General features: G+C 49.9%; 1 protein-coding gene and 1 long non-coding RNA gene across 2 annotated transcripts; both read right to left on the bottom strand.

Annotated features, from left to right (window-relative positions):
• Positions 1–1,050: 1,050 nt before the first annotated feature.
• Positions 1,051–2,203, bottom strand: LOC137485549 (uncharacterized). Its single transcript, XR_011005363.1, has 2 exons — positions 2,002–2,203; positions 1,051–1,501 (listed from the first exon to the last, which is right to left on the bottom strand). It is a non-coding gene; the product is annotated as an uncharacterized lncRNA (long non-coding RNA).
• A 4,392-nt stretch (positions 2,204–6,595) lies between these two features.
• Positions 6,596–8,310, bottom strand: LOC137485534 (C-C motif chemokine 4 homolog). Its single transcript, XM_068210058.1, has 3 exons — positions 7,973–8,310; positions 7,375–7,489; positions 6,596–6,926 (listed from the first exon to the last, which is right to left on the bottom strand). The coding sequence occupies exons 1-3, from the start codon at positions 8,040–8,042 to the stop codon at positions 6,839–6,841; spliced, it is 273 nt and encodes a 90-aa protein (XP_068066159.1). The 5' UTR covers positions 8,043–8,310; the 3' UTR covers positions 6,596–6,838.
• Between the last annotated feature and the right edge of the window lie 7,698 nt (positions 8,311–16,008).

Here is a 16,008-nt window from a genome sequence, read left to right on the forward strand (position 1 = left end):
AAAGAATCCTGACAAGGAAGCTTCTGGATAAATGAGTGTAGGAAATAATGACAGACAAGCAGCAGGGGCAGGATTTGGAGAATGGATAGGGAAGGATCTGGAAGTAAGGGAGGCATACACCAGGACTGACACGGGGAAAGGCAGAAAAACAGGTGGAAAACAACTTTGGGGAGAGACTATTAGGAAAACTGAACAGGGATGAATAGGAACAAACCATTACAATATTTTAAAACAATTTCTTAAACATAAACTTGAAAATCCCACTGCCACAATTAACAGTTTGGGTTTGTAGTGCTGCTACTCTGAAATATCTCAGAAGGCAAAGGGTGCTGCTGGACTTGATCCTCTCCAGCCCGGAGAGGCTCCTTGAGAGATCCCACTGTGGCATCTGTGGGACACAGCAGCACTCTCCAGGCAGGGATTTGGGAGTGGCAGCTGCCTGTGTGGTGGCTTCACCCCAGGCTTGTGGTACTGGGGCCTGGAGTGAAGAGAGAGGACAGCTGTTTGAGTGTGGGTGGTTCCTGGGCTGCTGTCTCTGGTTCCCTGGTCAGGAGATCCCCTCCAAGTCTGTCAGCTCCAGCCCCTCCACCCCCACTCAAAACCCCATGTGTTGGAAAGCTCCAAGTGTGGGGAACTGTCCATCACAGGGCAGGGGTACTTCTGGGCTGCAAGATTCAGGGAAAGAAATATAGCCCAAACTCTGTCTCTAATGTTCACCTTTGGTCTGTCTATCCCTTGGGACATCCCTTCTCCAGGCTGTCTTGCTGCCCCAAGGCTCTTGCCTTGAATAGGCTGCCAGTGTGTCACTGGAGGAAAAGCTCATCTGAAGCTGAGTGGGGCCATGGTCTCTTTGCACAGGGCCAGGAGGCAGGAGACACTGCCCTGGGTGCACAAAACACTGCCCCATGGCACATGGGGTGCAAGCAGTGCCACCAGCCCTGGACTACCAGCTAGAGTGTCTATGCAGCATGTCCTTCAGGCAGAAATCAAGAAGCTGTTCAATTTGAAGTCTGATTCAATGCAAATAAAATGAGATTTGGTAAAACATAGTTTGAAATGCTCAGCACAATTTATCATAGAGTCCTGGACTGGTTGGAGTTGGAAAGCTCATGTTGTTCCACCCCCTGCCATGGGCAGCAACACCTTCCACTATTCCACGTTGCTCCAAGCCCTGCCCAACCTGGCCTTGGACACTTCCAGCGTTGGGGCAGCCACAGCTTCTCTGGGCAACCTGTGCCAGGGCCTCCCCACCCTCAGTGGGAAGAATTCTTTCCCATATCCCATCTATCCCTGCCCTCTGGCAGTGGGCAGCCATTCCCCCTTGTCCTGTCACTCCAGGCCCTTGTAAATTGTCTCTCTTCAATTCTCTGGGGATACCTGGATGATGCTTTAGGAGTCTTCTAGTGAAGAAATTAGCTGGACTCTGAGAGCAGTTCCTCTTGACTGAGTTTTGCTGTGTTTTGGGGAGTCCCACACTCCTTCAGGATCTTTCTTTTGGAGGCTGCACAACAGAGAGAATAGACTAGTGAGACAAGCTCAGTCACAGCTTTGACACATCCCAGGAAGGAGAAGGATGATAGGTTTTAGTGAGTCCTGCAGTGCATTGACACCCTGGAGATATTACATGGAGATTGTGATCTTACATTCACTCCATGGAGAAGGAGTTTATCCAGCCTGAGGAGATAAGAAAGGACATGAACTTCAAGGCCTTAACAAAGAGCAGAAAGCAGAGGCAGTTGATGGAGGGAATGGTGAGGATAGCCACAGAAACCTGTTGTGTAGGGAAGGAACCAGGGTAAATGTCACTGAAGTAGGAGTAGGAGGAGGTGATGGAATAGAAACTGTCCAGAGCAACCTGCTCCTGGCAGGTGACAGACAAGTGGCACTTGTTGCAGTGCTGGGGGGGTAAAGCATTTCCAGAAAAAGCAGAAGGAAGTGCAACAATTCAGAGATCTTGCAAATAGGGGAAGAAATTAATGAGCAGAAAGGATGTGAGCTCACCCCAATGCAGCATCCAAAGTGTTTCTAGAAATCATGAATCTGCCTCCCCCGGGAAGGACAGTGGAGGTCAAAGGTATGAGATAGCTCTGAGTAAGCTCCCATATTTTCCATCTGGTGGACTCTGCATCACGTGCTTCCAAGGAGCTGCTTGGAGCAGATACCAGTCTGCCCTCTGATGCCCAGACTGGATGGCAATGGGCAGCCTCCACACAGACCCTGTCCTGCAAGGACCAGATCCTGCTCAGCCTCATCGAGAGGGAATGGCTGCACTACACAGCAGAGAATCATAGAATCACAGAATTGTTCAGGTTGGAAAACACCTCTAAGGTCATCGAGTTCAACTATTACCCCAGCCAAGGACAGTTCTGCTCAAGGGGTGTGGTTTGGCTGAAGGCAGGAATGCCTTGAGATACCAAATCCAGCAGAGGGACCATGGATTGGTTGCTGCTGTTTTTCTGAGCAATCAGTAGATTAAAGTAACTCTTTAGGCATTGGCTCCTGGGGCAGTTTGCTCACTCCCAGGCACTGGTGGTGTCCCCTGTTACGATTCATCACAGTTAACAGACCTACAGCTTTAGAAATGTGCTTTATCAAAAATGTTGCATCCTTCTCTTCTGGAAGAAAATGCTTCATCATCTCAGGGGGATGTGAGTCATCATCTGCATCTTTCTAAGAATTCAGCAGAAATGTTCTTTTGTGTCCTCATGGCCACTTCTGCCTTTTGTTTGCCATCATAGGGAAGGCAACAGCCAGGCACAATTTCGTCTGTAATACTTATGTGTTTTCCTTAGCCCTGGAAGTCTGGGATATTTCACCACTTTAGGAAAACTCTACTTTTGTATGCAGCATACAAACCCATCCCCTTTTACATGATATTTTTGGGTTCTCTTCCCTCAGAAGTGACACACTCTCTGCTCATGATATCTCTGGGAAGAGCTGTTCTGGATACAGGACTGAGCTTCCCCTCCCTGTGGCAAACCAGGGCTCTGGGATGGGGAGGAAGGCATGGAGTTGGCACTTCTGGGTGCACAAACATTTTGCCTTCAGTGTGTCTAATTCCTCTCTGAAAAGTGGAGAAGTAAAAGCTCAGACCATGAACATTGACTGACTTCAATCCACATCCCCATCAGCACAGCCCAGCTCCTCCTTCTGTGAGATGCTGGACTCCAGCCTCTGATTCCTCTGGTATTTGATGTACCTCAAAATGCCTACAGATACACTGGAGTGATGTAAACAACAAATATGGAGACATGCACATATATTATAATAACGATATTCTTATCACAGTAATGATTGAATTTTTGTTCACAGCTAGGCTTGCCTAGGACTTTTGTAAACAAACAAACAAACAAACAAACAAACAAAAAACAACCAAAAACAAAACAAAAAAACTTTACCAAACAAACCAACCCCCACAAAACCAAAAAAAGGAGAATTATTTTTATATACATTGTGCAAAACATTCAGTAAATTTCACACTCTGATTTCAGGATGAGTAGTTTACAAATTCCAAAGCCCTTGACAGCATTGTTCTTTTTTTGATCTGAATCTGGAGAAAATTCCCCAGAAAACCACCCTCCTCTTAGTCCCAGCCCCACTTTTCTCTTCATCTGTTGCCTCAAGCTTCAGGATCCCTTCTAGTTCAGCATGTTCTGTGATTCTGGTGTCCACTTGCTTGAGCACTCCATGAGACTGTTTATGGGAGGGGTGAGCACCACAATTAGCCCTGAGCCCTGGACATGAGCTTCCTAGGGAGAAAAAACTCTTTGCCATGAGGATGAGGAGACAGGGTGTTGGCAGCAGTCCAATTGGAATTGTGGCTGCAGCCCTCCTGGAGTGTCAGGTGTGGCTCTGTTGGAGCAGTGATCCTGTAAAAAAAAAAAAAAAAGGGGTGTAGTCTTCCTGCAGTGGAAGAGGCAGCTGTTCCTCTGGGAAATCCAGTGCAGTAAAAGCTGTGCTGGTGTTCCAGAAACTCAAGATTATATCCAGGTAGGAATGCTTGGCTCCTCCCTCTGGACGCAACATCTCGCAATGGGATGTTACAGTTCTTATCAGTCATGCAGTGACATTCAATAGCCCATTATCAGCAGATGTCTCCCCTGAGGGAGGGTTGGTTGTGGAAGAGAGAAGGAAAACTGCTCACTTAACAGAAGACAACTGCCATCCAGATGGCAAATGAATACATCTTGCTTCTCAATCTGGGACATTGGCCAATGGTGATGGTGTTTGGATTGAAGGACCAATTGGGTCCACCTGTATCATAACTGTCTGTAAAAGCAATGGGTTTCTTAATTAGTGTAATAAAGTGATTGATCATCATTCTGTGAATGATGGAGTCCATGCTAATTATTACCCAGCTGGGGGCCTGCAACAACAGAAGGTGTCCCTGTCCATGGTAGGAGGTGAAACAGGATGAGCTTTGAGGTCCCTTCGAACTGAAACCATTCCATGACTTTATGATTCCATGATTTTGTGACCCAAGGATTGCATGGTGTGAGAGTCTCCTTGCCTGCTTCAGCTGTAGCAGCAAAATCAGCCTCAAACAGCTGCACCAACCACAAATACATCCAGTATGCAGGGCAGGGTGATCCCTGGGTGAGGATCTGAGCTGATGGTGCCATGGGTACTGCAGCCCCTGCCTGCTCTGGGCCACTCCTCATCCTCTGCTGAAGGTGCTTAGTTTTCACCTCTCTGCGGGCGTGTGGAGTTACAGCTCCTCGCTGGCTCCTCTGAGCTGTCACACACAGGCGGGTGCAAGATCAAGAAAGACCTGAGTAACTCCAGTCTCCTACAGGCTCTGGAACAGCTGTGAGGAGCTAGCTGAGGCACCGTGGAGCTGAGGGGGAGGGCACGGCTGCGGGAGGCTGGAATGTGTCCCAGGAGCTTTAGGACACTGCACAAGAGGTTGCCACAGGCTGCAGCAGTGCCCAGGCTGGATGGAACTCACTGGATAACTCTGTGCCCTTCCACAAGAAACCTGAGGCTGTGGGACTGCTCCCAGTGCCACAGAGGCAGGCAGGGCTTGTATCCAAGAGGGACTGTGGAGGCTCAAGTGATTTTGGGATAATCTCATCACAGGTCTTCCCCCTCCTGTTTCCTGTTCCTGCTGTTCCCTGGAGTGAGGGCAGCTCTGGGCACTAGGCTTTGTGTCAATCTCAGTCCTCAGGGTGAGTCTATCTAGCAGCACCCAGGGTGGCTGGTACTCAGTGGCCAAGATGAGTCTGCCTTCTGGAGCTGGCCCTAGGGTGTGCAGGGTCTGGTGAGTCCAGGCTTTCACCAAAGCCAGCCCCTTCCCATGCCGGTGGCGATGTCCATCTGAACCTCCCAGCCATGGGCTCCCTTCCCTCCCAGCAGCGTCCCAGGGAAGGGGGCTCTGGTCCGGCTCTCTACCTCACTTCCCTCCTCCCAGGGTGCTATTTTAAGCTGAATGCAGGGGGTGGGATGACTGATGGGATCCACAGGGCCCCATGGGCTGAGGAGCCGAGGGCTGCAGTTCCCTGAGTGAGGAGCGATGTGTTCCTTCCTCCCTCAGACACATCCTGATCCCTCCCAGCCCCACCTGATCCTCCTCTCCCTGCTCACCGTCCACCCTCTGTATCTGCTCAAGGTCACCCCTCCCCAGGGCCGCCTCCTGCCCTGCTGGCCTGTGTCCCACTGGTGTTTATGTTTGAAATCCCAAATCCAGTATGGAAACACAGTGTGGTGAGCTGAGCATTTTTCCGTGGAGTCCACTAGAGATCTGGGCAGGAGGAACCCAAATACTCCTTGCTGATCCAACAGAGCCTGTCCAGAGCTGATCAGAGCATCCCAAATACCATCAGTGGTGTGGGAAATGCCATCAGGGATATGGGAAATACCTTCTAAGTACCCATACTAAGGTGGGCTCCATTTTCTTCAGCTCCACGGGGGGACCAGGGGAGATGCTTCCTTGCAGGTGCAGGTCCTGCCCTGGGCTGGAGTCTGGCATGGTCATCTCTGGACAAGCATCTCCAGAGATGAGCAGGTTTTGGAGTCAAAGTATTACTGACAGGGAATATCTGCCAAGCTTCATGTCTCAGCTAAATGATAGCTTAATGAAATAATTTTAAAATTCTTGCAGTGAAACATATTTTTTCCACCCATGGCTCTGGAAATAGCTGATCCATTTTATCTGTAGCTCTCAGAAAGCTTTCCCTAAAACAGCCAATATGTTAATTTTCAGCCCCTAAAAGTAATATTTTGATTGACTATAATGGGGCCAGAAACAGAATTTAATGAGCTTGCAGTTGTCATAATGAATGGAGATTAAATACCTTATAAAAAGCTTGAGACGAGTTACCTGAATGTAATCCCTGCCCTCCTCACAAATCCTCCTTCAAGGCTTTTCTTTTTATTATTTTGCAAAACTGGTTGTTCAGACACAGAAAGCTCGTAGGAGTTTTGACAGTGTGGAAAAGGAAATAAAGAACCTGCTGTCACTATTATAATTTCAGCTATTGTCATCCCAAAGGACTGTAACAAAGGCAAACACAGAAGATTCTTATAAAAATATTTATTTATTGACATCTGAATTGAATTTTATGTCAAAAATATACTTACTTAAATACAGAAAATATAAGCTGAGTCTACATATTTAAAAATATATATACATATTAAATAAAAATATTTTTTATCTCAGAATTATTGCACCTGATCCCTATAAAAAATTAAATAGCACAACATTAAGCTGGGTTTTGGAATGTTTTCAGTTTCTCAGCTAGCTCTAAATGACATTGAAGCATTTCCAATGGACCCCAGCTGGTCATGCTCATCCATCCTGGCAGCTGGGGACATGGAGTAACTGGATCTGTACAGGACCTCAGTCCAGCTCCAGCTCATTCACGTACTGCTGGACCCAGTCCTCCATGGGGTTGGCACAGACTTCCCGGCCCTTCCTGGTGATGAAGCTGTGGGGTGCAAGGAGGTCAGTTTTTGGTGGGAGAGCACTGAATGGAGAATCACGGAATCATAGAATTATGGAATGGTTTGCGTTGGAAGGCACCTTAAAGTTTATTCAGTTCCACCCCCTGCCATGGGCAGGACATCTTCCATTAGAGCAGGTTGTTTCAAGCCCCATCCAACCTGGCCTTGGATACTTGCAGGGCTGGGACAAGAGCCCTGCCCAAGCCCCACCTCTCACAAAGATGAGCAGCTCCATGCCTTGCCCATCCTATCCAGCAGCTACCAGTTTTATCTGCAAAGGGGTAGAGCAGGAGCAGCATGTGGCTTTTGTGCTGCAAGCATCACCTTGTACTTCTTGTCTATCCCAGCCTTCCTTCCCTGTCTTTGGAAAAGGGCCTTTCCCTCCCTGGCTCCTCAGCCCAAAACCACCTCTGCCCTGGAGGAAGGACTTACACGACAGCAGGCTGGGAGCACTGGCTGTTGGTTTCGTAGTAATCCTTCACAAAGCTGCGGGGCAGCTGCCGGGAGATGTAGGAGAAGCAGCAGGAGGTTGGTGGGTCGGAGCCAACTGTGAAGGGCAAAGACAGTCATGAGCAGTGGCAAAGGATGGGGAACAGGGCAGGGAGCTGGGATTACCATCCCTGGGTCTAGGGAGCAGGGATTATGTGGAGGAGGAAGAAAAAAGATGGTGTCTTTTTCTTCTTCTCCCTTCAGTTATTTCCCTGTTGGGTTCACCCTGAGCTGGCACTGACACAGCCCATGCCACCAGGCAACATCTCCCAGCCCAAACCTGGTCAGCCCTAGACTTCCTAAGGGAGCCCACGTTTGACCCCTGTAGCAGGGGTGGGGGGGCATGGTTGTGCTTTTACCCTAAAAAGGGTAAAAAACCTTTAGCTTTTATGCTAATGGTCTTTGAGCAACCCTAGAGCACCTGCCAGAAGATGGTGGGACACAGGGAGAGACCCGGGGTGGAATTGCTGTCAGAAAGGGCTGTCCCAGCTGCGACATCTCCTGTCCCCACTTAGGGAGGGTGGGGAGACCCTGGACTTACGTGGAGCAGCAGAGGTCTCGTAGCAGAAGGCAGCAATGAGGATGGTGAGGGCAACCACAAACACCTTCATGTCGCTGGAGAAGTGGTGGCTGGAGCTGGAGCAGGCAAGGGTAGCTTGGATGCCTCTTTGCTGTCTGATGCTGAGACCATCAGCAGCCCCTCAATTTATGGGGCGAGAGGTCTGTGCAAAGGCTTGCGTAGGCATGGTGGAATTTCCACCAGAGGCCACTTGTGGTGCAGTCTCGTGATGGAACAGAGCAGCCCCAGCTCCGGAAGAGTGAAGCTCCCTGCTCGATTTAGTGCCTCCCCAGTGATACAGGATATGAAACAGTCATTGTGGCTATTTCTGCTTCTCTCATGCCTGTAATAAGTTCCTCTGTGGAGGTTCCTGCATTTGTTAAGTCCCCTGTTACCCAACCTTCCCAACAGCTTGGAGGGGAGAGTGTATACATGAAAAAGCTGTGCTGGAGGGCCCAGAAGCATCAGTGGGATGAGGCTGGTTAGGGAAAAAGAGATTGAAGTCTCCCTTACCAAGGACTTCTCCCATATTTGCAAAGCCCTTGGTGCCCCAGGAGCAGGAGGTGGGAGCTGTCACCAGTGTCCTGCATGTGTTCCCCATGGTTGGAGGTGCCTCCGGGCATGTCCTGCAGCTGTGACAGCACTGATAGTGGTGGGCATGAAAGAGGAATCTGAGAAGCTGAAACACTCGTTTCCTCCTCAATTTAAAGGAAAGGAATGCTGAGATGGGGTACTTGTTATCTCCTGGAACTGCCTGATGCAACCCAGGTCCTATAAGGAGACATTAAATTATAATTTAATTTTACAGGTTTGTTGGTTTTTTTTGTTTGTTTGTTTGTTTTGTTTTTTTATTTTTTAGTGAGATTATACAGTTACATTTCAAGAGCTACTGGTAGTCTGGGCATGGGGATGCAGAGAGCAGAAAGAAGTGTGGATATTTGTAACCCTGAAGATGAGGCAGAAGAAGTTCCAGGAGCAGGGTGAGGAAGGAAACAGTGATTCTGAAAATGAGGAGCAGATTAACTGTGGGGTGAGAGCATGGGCAGAAACTGGGATGTTGGGAAGAAAAGGGTATCCTGTCTCAGCTGATGAGGGAAAATGACCACAGACTGGGGAAATAGTACAATGTGTAGGAGAGAGTAAGAGCTCTGTGAAGGCTGGGCAAGGGCTGAGACAGGGATGTGCCACTGGGAAGAAGCCACCATCCTCCACACAGAAAGCCATGGAGGTCTGACAGACTTCCTGAGGAGAGGGAAGGTCAGGCAGGGAGGTGATGAGTGCTCTGCGAAGAGCTGAGGGCTGTCCAGCTGTAGTGGGATGTTCTTAGCAGGGTATCTGTTCTCTACAGGAAAGCAGACATTTCTGGGGAATGTGTCCATTTTGTTATTTGGAGTGGTGATGTCTTGATAGACGCTTCCTAAATACCAGTCGAAGGCTTATAACATAAATGGAGCAAACCAACCTCACCCTGGCACCTCTGCACTCCCCCTGGCAGCACTGGCTACTGGCTCATCCTATTTCTATTAAAGGTTTCCAGTTTCTGCCCTTGGAACCTTCTGTAAATAACCTGGTGTTTTCCCAATATCCTTCAGCCCTCCACCAGCCGTGCCGGGTTAGCTCCATACTCCAGGTGGGCAGCAAGGGCTCCAGAGGACAAGGCACAGGAGATGCCCCAGACTTATCCCACCCTCAGGGAGGCTCCTGCTGGGAGCTTTGGTGTTGTCTCTGACTCAGGCTGGGGAGGGCATATCTACCCCATGGAGCAAATATGGTTCTTTCCAAGCTGAGTATCCCCTTCCATAGCTGATCTGGCCCGTTTCCATCTTTCCCTTTGCAGAGAGGCACCTTGCAGGCTTACCCGTCAGTTTATATCCCATTGCCTCACTCTGTTTGTTATCTTGCCTGTGTCCAAATATCCTGGGAAGATGAGGAGAGAGCCTGCCTCCACATGCAGGGCGCCCAGCCAGGCAGGAGGTGGGAACCTGGCGTTCCGACGGATGCCAGCTGGGCCGGGAGGGGGTGAGCATCAGCTCCCTTGGATCCTGTCTGGTTGCTTAGGGAATATAACTTGTACATGGATGTAGGAGCGTGGTTTGCCTCTGAGCTGTCCCCTCTGACTGTGCCTTCAAGCATCCGTGGGTTATGCCTGGAGACCTGGCACCTCCAGCCAAGTGCTCCCGTCCTGCTCCTGAGGTGCACGGTGCCAAAATGTGGAGAATGTTCTGCTAAAAGACGAGTTTCATGAAAACAAGAATTAGTTTGGGAGGTGCTTTGATTATTCTAATATTTTCAATGAGAGATTTTTCCTTTCAGGCAGCTGGACACCTCTATGCCTTAATCCATTTGTCAGCAAGCATATACCAAATTATTTTCTGGTTTCTAGGAATCTAATTCTTCCTTAGAAATCTGATAAAAGATCCTGCTCTGCCAGCTCATGGCCAGATGGATGGAGGTGGTAGGTTACAGTCATGCCAGTGATGCCCTGGGATGTTGCAACATGCTCCTAATAAATGTTTTCTTACCCATTTCCCTCGTTCCAGTGATGATGAAAAGAGAAAGCAATCTCTTCCAGCTCTTCTTCCTTTTAGGAAGGGAGGTTGAGTGTGTCTCAGATGAGGAACCATCTTCCCTGGGAGTTGCCTTGAGACATGAAGATGGCTATGGAAGAGTGGGGAAAGTGGGCTGGAGCATCTCAGGGGGGATTAATTTAATTACACAGCAAAGTGGTGGTGTAAGAAGGAAGTTTTCCCATCGGGTGGTTTCAGAATTCCTGACCCAGCAGACAGTGCTTGGAGTCAGGGGGATTTGTCAGCTGTAGGAGTCTGGTTGATGTTGCCCTGTTTTACACAGAGGGATATGACTGAGGTTTTCTACAAGTCCCCCAAAAAATCCCAGGAGAAAGTGCTAAGTAAAGCGAATGCCCAAAATAAGTTCCGTCAGAAATAGGGAAATTCTCTGTCTTGAATTAAAGGAGAACCTGGAAAAACTGGTGAGACTGGCTGATGTAAGTTCCTATTTATAGCAGGGTTTAATGCTGAGGAATTGGGATTCACTCAGAAAAGGAAGTAATTAAAGATGTCCTGAGTTCAGAAATTGCCCCTAAGCCAAGATTCACCAACCCCTGTAGCAGCTCTATCCTGCTCTGCTCCAGCTCCAGCACTGATGACATTCCACCAGTGTCCAGAAATTTGACCCCCACCATTCTTGTCATTGCTGGAGAAATGTTGGAATTTTTCAGATGATGTCACATCCTGGAACTGACTTCAGTAAGAAGCTGTGCCTGTGGGAGTGACTGGGGACCATTCGTCTCCAGTGCGGTGGGTCCAGGGGAGAGCACGGCCACCTTGGCTGGTCACCTCTGGCTGGTTCACAGAAAACACTTTGTGTTTCCCCAAAGTCATGTCAGCACAGGAAGTTGGTCATAGCTGATAAGAAATGTGTATCTCACCAAAGGTCCCATCCTTCTCCAGGAAAGGCATTTTACAAAATAAAATATTCTAGGGAATACTCTTCTTTCTAATGGCTGATGCCTCTGATTTTTCCTGACCTTTCTTTTGAAGCAGAGCAAACCAAAGAGGATGAACTGTACAGCATTTCAAAGCAAATTAAGGTGAAACAAAAAAAGCCTCTTTGCTCCGCACCCATCTCAATTCTCGGCATGGAAAGAAAAGAAAGAAACGGGGAAAACCTGAGTTTTTTGCAATTTTTGAGCCTTAGGGAGGTGACTGTGGGACTGTGTCCCTGCTTCACCCTGACTGCTGGCTCCAGGGGGTGGTACATACCCAACCTACCCCCCTTCAGCATCCCTCAAACCCCAAATGTCTGGGAGGACCAGAAAAAGTGTCTCTGCTGGGGCTGCATCCTCTGCCCACCTTGCTCAGGTCATTGTTGAGTCCCCCAGAAAGAAGCAGAGAGGACCAGGCTGAAAATTCAGAGCTCTGCTGAGATGAAAACTAGAAGGTAGAGTTAGAATAGATATAAGGAAGGAATTCTTCTTTGTGAGGGTGGGGAGGCCCTGGCACAGAGTGCCCAGAGAAGCTGTGGCTGCCTCTGGATCCCTGGCAGTGCCCAAGGCCAGGTTGGACGGGGCTTGGAGCAGCCTGGGACAGTGGGAGGGATCCCTATCGATGGTGGGGGGTGGAACAAGGTGCTCTTTAAGGTCCCTTCCAACTCAAACCACTCTTTGATTCTATGATTCTATGAATACTAAACCCACTTTTAGTGAACACAGTGGGCCCTGCCTGCTCGTTATAATCAAGGAAAAATAAAAATAATAATAATAAAAAAAAGACACAAATAGTTTTCATTTTCATTGGTGCTCCTGCTGTGCAGCGTTCTAGGCATTTTTGGGTGGGATGGGTGGAGGTGGCCCCAGGGAGCACAGGATGTCTGGCTGATCCCCACAGGTTAGAGCCACAACCTCCCCTGAGAGCAGGGATAACCTTCTAACTTGTGTCAGGGCTATTGCCACAGCTGAAGAACATCCCTAATCATAGAATCATGGAATCATTTAGGCTGGAAAATCCCTCTGAGGTCATTGAGTCCAACCATCCTCCAAGCCAGAGCCACCACTAATTCAGGTCCTCAAGTGCCACATCCACACATCTGTTAAACCCCTCCAGGGATGGGGACTGATGGCCCCCTGGACTCCCTTGCCCAGTGCTGGCCCCTCTCTGCAGGGTCCTGGCAGGGCTGTATCACTGCGGGGAAGTCACAGCCTCACAGGAGGTGTGAGCCCCAGTCCCAGAGCGAGGTGTGAGCTCTGCAGCTGCCAGTGAACAGCCATGCTCATGCACTGCTGTTTGCTGGCCTCATGATTTATTCAAAGCTGTAAAACCACTTCCCATGTGTGGGGCTGTTTGGAGGTAGGGGTGCTCGGCAGGGCTTCTCTGAAGTGCAGGTACTGTCCCCCATAATGTGGAGGGTTTTTCCACCCCAGATGGGTTTATGCCCTTCAAAGGGGATATTGTCTGGCTGCTCCAGCTAGCACAGGCTGTGCCTGGCACCCGCATCCCCTGGGAGAAAGGGGAGGGCTTGGGGAGCTTTGGCACTGCTCACTGATTGTGCCACAGCTCCAGCCTTTCCTGCATCCCTTCATGGCCCTGCAGCCTCCCCCTGTGGGCCCCTGCATCCTTCCACAACCCTCATGGCCTCTCCTGCATCCTCCCACTACCTCCACAGCCACAGCATCCCCATTCCTCCATAGCCCCAGGGTTCCTGCATCCCTTGGGGACCATGCAGGGATGTGCAGCCACACGTTGGGACTTGGTGGGGTCAGTTTGTGAGTGGGAGTAGAGGGACCTGGGCTGAGTCAGAGATCACCTGAGGGACAGTCCTGTGACCCCCACAGCATTTCACATCTGCCCCAGGTGAAGCCACCAGCATCTCCCAAATGGATCATCCCAATCCCCAGAGCTTGCATCCACTTGTGGACCTATGGAAAGAGGAGAAAAGTCTACAGAAACTAACAGGGATGGAATAATAATCCTTCCTGTGCTCCAAGGTCCTTCAGTGCCAGGACTGGGATAGTGCAGCCCCCACAGGTGAGCTGTGCCCCAGGGGGAGGCTGACAAAGTCCCCCACCAGCCTGAGGAGAGCCCTCACCATCACTCATGGGCAAAGTACCCCCATTCCCCTGCCCTGTGTTCTTGGCTTTGTGACCCGTGTCTCTAGGCAAGGGCAGGATTTCAGGGGAGTTTGAAGGAGTTTGAAAGCTTCTGGGCTAATCCTGGTCACTGTTTATATCCCAGGGGTGAAGACTCAGCAGCCCCATAACAACCTTCCCTACATGTTTCTCCTTTGAATAAGTTTAGCTTTCTATTTCTACCCTGTCTGCACCAAAACAAACCTCATACCCCAGGCGAGTGAGGCTTAAGTGGTAAAGAATGGCTTTTTTCCAGGAATAATGAAGGAAGCTTGGGAGGGGTCAGCTCATAAACACTTAAACTGCAGGAACTGCAATAGCAGAGGGCTCTGGGATTTGCCAGAGAAGCGAAAACCAGTGAACAGAAGCAGAAAACTGAAACCAGAAACTGGGCCCAGAAGCCTGCAAGGGCAACTCCTTTGGGATCGGCGTGCAGAGCTCCAGCGGGGGCAAGCGGTGACTCAAAGCTGGAGCCCTGCGGGCCGAGGAGTGTCTGTGACAGGGAGGAGCTGCACCCCTTGTCCAGGAGGCTTCCCGGCATTCTGGGGGAAGCAACATTCCAGCTGACAAAGCAGCTCTGTGGGCACCGACTGGTGACATAACCAAGGCGCTGCAGCTGCAGCAGCTTTTTGCAGCACCTCCTCCTCGTCCTCCTTCTCCTCCTTCTTCACCTCCTCACATTTAGTTATGCTTTCTTTCCTCACACTGGCCATCTCAGGGCTTCCAGGTGAAAGACAGAGCTGCAGGTCCCATCGCAGCCACCACACCTCCCCACATCCCCCTGTGCCCCATGCACATAATCAGGCTCATGGTTTGTGCCTTTCAGGCAGCAGCTGGTGAGCAGAAGGTGCAAAGTTCCCATGAGCAAAGCTGTCACCTGCTGGTGCCAGCCACAGGGTGCCTTTCTGCAGCCAAAGCCTTTGTCACTGCTCCATTCAGCGCTGGTGTTTGTCATATTCGAATGAGTGAGTTGCAAGAGCAGAGGAACATAAAACTCCCACTGTTGGTTTCTGAATGAATTATTTCCGTGGCAAAAAGCCATAATTTGGTTTTTTTCAGCAGCAATTGAGCCACAAGCTGGAGCCACTTCTTGTTCTGTGCTGAGCTGATCAGACTTATCAAGAGAACAAAGAGCTGATCCTGGCAGATTTGCTTCTGGCAAAATCCACCACCTTCCCTGATATCCTTGTCAGGACTTAGAGAGACTTTGCTCCCTCTAAAAGCACACCCTTGGCCACTCTGGTGAGGTCTCTGCCCAGATGAGGATGTGCCATAGCCGGCAGCACCAGGGATGTGATGAAGGACAAGACCATGAGGGAAAGGAGGAATGCAAAGTAAACCCTCCCCATGGGATAAGCGTGGAAAGGAGTAGAGCAGTCTAAGGAACCCCCAAACTTCTCCTTTCAGTCCCTGCCAGGGACAAGCCAGCTGGTGAAGGACATTGCTCTCATGTGCAGCTCTGGATAGCCAAGCAGGGGGTTTAGAGTTCTGGGAGAGAAAATCCAGGCTCAGGAGCACAACCAGAGGCCTGAGCATCCTCTCTGCAGTGGAGGGGTCTTTGACTGCTTGCCCAGAATGTGACAGGACATCAGGAAGCCGAGGTCATCCCTCTTCCTGCTCCCCAAAGAACTGCCCTGAGTTGTTGGCCTGCTGAAACTCAGTCTCTCCCACATCAGGCGGGTTGTCCTCCATTTTCGTCTCACCTCTTTAGCCAGAAAATCCATCTTCTACCCAAGGAATCTCTTGGAGGGTGTGGCCAAGGCTGGCAAAACGTCTCAGGCCTGGCAAATCCCTTCTGCTAGTGAACTCCCTGCTCCCAGGTGAAATCCTGCCCTTTGGGATGCCTGTGACTGCTAAAGGCAAAGTGCTGAAGGCTGGATTAGTGAAACAGCAGCAAGAGAGACTGAGACTGGGCTAGACACTGTGCTTGGAGGGTTCTGATCTATTGCACAAAGTCCAGCTGGAGGCCAGTCAGCAGGAGGGAAACCCAGGGATCGATATTGGGTAGTCCTTAATATGTTTATATCCTGGCTGATGGGACAAAGGTCACCGCCAGCGAGCTGGCAGGTGACACAAAGTAGGGAGGATGGCTTGTCACATTAAAGGGACATGCTGCCATCATTGAATAATGTAATGTATTGGGATCAAAGAGACCTTTAAACCCACCCAGGTCTGTCCCCCCTGCCATGGGCAGGGACACCTTCCACTATCCCAGGCTGCTCCAAGCCCTGTCCAACCTGGCCTTGGACACTTCCAGGGAGGGGGCAGCCACAGCTTCTCTAGGCAAGCTGCTCCAGGGCCTCACTACACTCACAGAGAAGAATTTCTTGCTAATATTTAATCTCCTTTTTTTTTTTTTTTTTTTTTTTTTTAG

Source organism: Anomalospiza imberbis, chromosome 20 (genome assembly GCF_031753505.1).
Source record: "Anomalospiza imberbis isolate Cuckoo-Finch-1a 21T00152 chromosome 20, ASM3175350v1, whole genome shotgun sequence".
NCBI lineage: Eukaryota > Metazoa > Chordata > Aves > Passeriformes > Viduidae > Anomalospiza > Anomalospiza imberbis.